Genomic DNA, 3,283 nt, shown 5'->3' on the forward strand with positions numbered 1-3,283 from the left:
AGTTTACTAAATTCTTTTCTTTAAATATAATATAGTAAAGTTATTTTATGAAAGCCTTCTCATTTTGTTGGAGATATTTCTTTTTTCTTTGTCTTAGAGATATTTATTGACTTTTTTTCCCACCCAACCTTCCCCCCCTCCCCCAAAACCAACCCAACCCACCTCTTTTTTCCATCCCATTACAAGTACCCTCCTTTCTCTCTCTTATTTCCTAAACTTTCCAAAAACCAAACATCTCTCTCTCTCTCTAAACAAATTGGAGCAGAAAAACCAGAGCTTTGCTACTAAAGTTTTTCAAACTGGCGATTGATAATCAAGATTCCAGTCTTAGAACTCAAGCCTAAGAGCAGAAAAATAATGGTAAATTTCAACAACCCCCAAAACTCCTTTAATTCTTTTTATTAAAAATTTTCATCAATTTGATTGCTTTCAACTCTCTTTTTGTTCATTTATTTTAAAATTGTGTCTCTTTTTTGGTATTAGGGAGCTGGAATACCTGATGAAGAGGAAAATAATTGGCCACTATGGTTAAAGCCATTGCTTAAAGAAAAATTCTTTGGCCATTGCAAATTACATGCTGATTCTCACAAGAGTGAATGCAATATGTATTGTCTTGATTGTATAAATGGCCCTCTTTGTTCTCTTTGTTTAGCACATCACAAGGACCATATTGCTATTCAGGTATCTCATTTTTCCTTCATAGAAAAATGGTCTTTTTATGTCAATTTGTAACAAATTTTTCCTTTAGTTCTTCCTGTTTAGCAGCCACTAATGCTTGTATTAGGGTAGTCTGTTTATGTCACATCACATCCCTAGGGGTGCGGCACTTTTTCGGATCCCGAGTGAATATGAAATCTCTTGTGCATCGGCAGGCCTTTTGGTATACAGTGTATACAATGGCGAAGTTAGAAATTTTAACGAGGGTCTATAGCTACACATTCTATATGGTGACGAAAGCCAGAAATTCTAACAACGGGGTTCAAGAAAATGCTAAAGTGTCACACCTAAAGTTTGATCATGTTATTTTAAGCAATTTTTAACCTGCCTTTGCCACTATACTAAAATCTTTTTTTATGTAAAAAATTTTCAAAATGCAAAAAAGTTTATTTTTGTCCTACTTTTGAGTATAATTTTTCGATGAAAGTGATTCAATTGAACCCCTAAATTGTCATTTTACATGGTGTATAGCTTTGATATGCCAAAGAAGAAGTCTTGAAATTATGAATGATTGATTTTGAGTGATCTGTTTTTGTTTGGTTGGACAGATAAGGAGGTCATCATACCATGATGTGATAAGGGTGAATGAAATTCAAAAGTATTTGGACATTTCTTCAGTCCAAACATACATTATCAACAGTGCTAAGGTTGTCTTTTTGAATGAAAGGCCACAACCTAGGCCAGGCAAAGGTGTAACAAATACTTGTCAAGTTTGTGAAAGGAGCCTTCTTGATTCCTTCAAATTCTGCTCTCTTGGTTGCAAGGTACAATACTGTTTACTTTTTCAAGTCGATATATATTAATTATACACGGTTATAAACATATTATATAGATTATGCATATGTTATACATACGGAGGCTATTTTTAATTTAAACAGTTGAGTGGATTGCTATTTAAGTTAATTGTTCTAAAAGAAAATTCCCTTCTAGAGTTTCATTAAATTGTTCCATTTTTTTCATCTTGACCAAATTTTCTTGCATTAATTTTGACTTTTACTGGCATTGAATTGAATTAGGCGTGTCCAAATATATTGAATTGCGTATATTTCAAGGTATATTTTGGTTTAATGGTCGTTGATAGTGTGGTTTGACAAATGTGAAGCAATTAAATGGGGCGTGGAAATTGCACTCATATTTACTAGTCTATTGATAGGAAAACTTTGGCATAATCAACTTTTTTTAATTGGAAATTTCAAAGTTGTTAGACATTGTAATTATCAATGACTCTTTCTTGCAGTTATTGTGTACCCCAAATGGAAATGATATTCAAATCTTTGATTATTAGCAATCTTTGATATACAATAAATATTATGTGAATTATTGAATTGGTCCGAATAGAGCAGAATTCTATGTTTTGTGTTGATGGTATATATTGTCTTTTTCGTCTTTTTCGTTTTCTTGAGCCGAGGGTCTATTGGAAACCTCACCTCTACTCTATCGGGGTAGGGGTAAGGTCCGTGCACACACTACCCTCCCTAGACTCCTTACCTGCGGGATTTTACTGGGTTGTTATCCGAACAGAACAGAATGAATATAGGTGATTTATATAGTCGATTCTACCTTGATCATTGCAGGTTGTCGGGTCCTCAAAGAACTTCGTTAAGAAACCGAAGCAATTATCCGCGAAAAGGCGGCGGTCGATGGTGGCGGCATCGGACTCCGATGACTCTTACAGCAGCAGCAGCCATGGTAGGTACAAGAGCCACAGCAACAAGGTCCAAAGTTTTACTCCGTCGACGCCCCCTCCAACTTCAGTTAATTACAAAACGGCCAAGCGAAGAAAGGGAATTCCACATAGATCCCCAATGGGAGGACTACTCATAGAATATTAAGTCCTTTTATACACCAAATTAGAATAAATCCCCCACATACACCAAACCAAACACTAGTGCTTTCTCCCAAGAAGGCCAGTGTTTGATAGCTTTGTCTATAAGAGCAATAATGTATATAATGTTAGCCAGATGAAAAGTTAAGAGGGTGAATGTTGAAATAAGAAAAAATGCAAGGGCTAAATGGGTTATGTTAAAAGTTGGGATTAGATAATAATGCTATAGTTTATAGTTTGATGAAATATCAGATATGATGGCTTTTGAAATATCAAGATGTAGATATAGTGTAATATTGCCAGGATATTTTAACATTGGGTCTATATAGATGGAATTTTAGTATTGTAAATAATTTATACTATTCTTTTATTGTTCTGATTTTTGGAAGCATTCTTGTTATTGTCAAAAAAATTTACTTGGTAACATTCCAATGTTACAACCTGCAATGATAATGTATATAATGTTAGGCCATCTCCGACCTTTACACCATTTTGGTCCCCAAAATGGGTATTTCCCCATTTTGGGGATAACTTACTCAAACCATTCCCCCATTTTTTCCCCCAAAAGAGAATATTCTTTTTTATATTCTTCTCTTTCTTCTATATTATATTATTATCTTTCATTTTAATTTTATTTTTTAATTTTCATTAAACAAATTCCATCTTTTATTTTCATTAATTTGTAATTTTCATTAAAATAATTTCATAAAATTTTAAACAATATAATTTGTAAGCAATTAT

At 33.5% G+C, this 3,283-nt stretch overlaps 1 protein-coding gene across 1 annotated transcript; it reads left to right on the forward strand.

Moving 5' to 3' along the window:
* Positions 1-211: 211 nt before the first annotated feature.
* On the forward strand, positions 212-2,921 carry LOC104100373 (protein RGF1 INDUCIBLE TRANSCRIPTION FACTOR 1-like). Its single transcript, XM_009607587.4, has 4 exons — positions 212-360; positions 484-681; positions 1,266-1,481; positions 2,292-2,921. Exons 1-4 carry the CDS (start codon positions 358-360, stop codon positions 2,547-2,549), a joined length of 675 nt encoding a protein of 224 aa, XP_009605882.1. The 5' UTR covers positions 212-357; the 3' UTR covers positions 2,550-2,921.
* Positions 2,922-3,283: the final 362 nt, after the last annotated feature.

This window comes from Nicotiana tomentosiformis, chromosome 12, assembly GCF_000390325.3.
Source record: "Nicotiana tomentosiformis chromosome 12, ASM39032v3, whole genome shotgun sequence".
NCBI classification, from domain to species: Eukaryota; Viridiplantae; Streptophyta; class Magnoliopsida; order Solanales; family Solanaceae; genus Nicotiana; species Nicotiana tomentosiformis.

Excerpts from the sequence above, each read along its gene's own strand:
- LOC104100373 (XM_009607587.4), top strand. Across the intron at positions 682-1,265 it reads AGGACCATATTGCTATTCAG|ATAAGGAGGTCATCATACCA; the intron begins GTATCTCATTTT and ends TTGGTTGGACAG. Across the intron at positions 1,482-2,291 it reads TCTGCTCTCTTGGTTGCAAG|GTTGTCGGGTCCTCAAAGAA; the intron begins GTACAATACTGT and ends TGATCATTGCAG.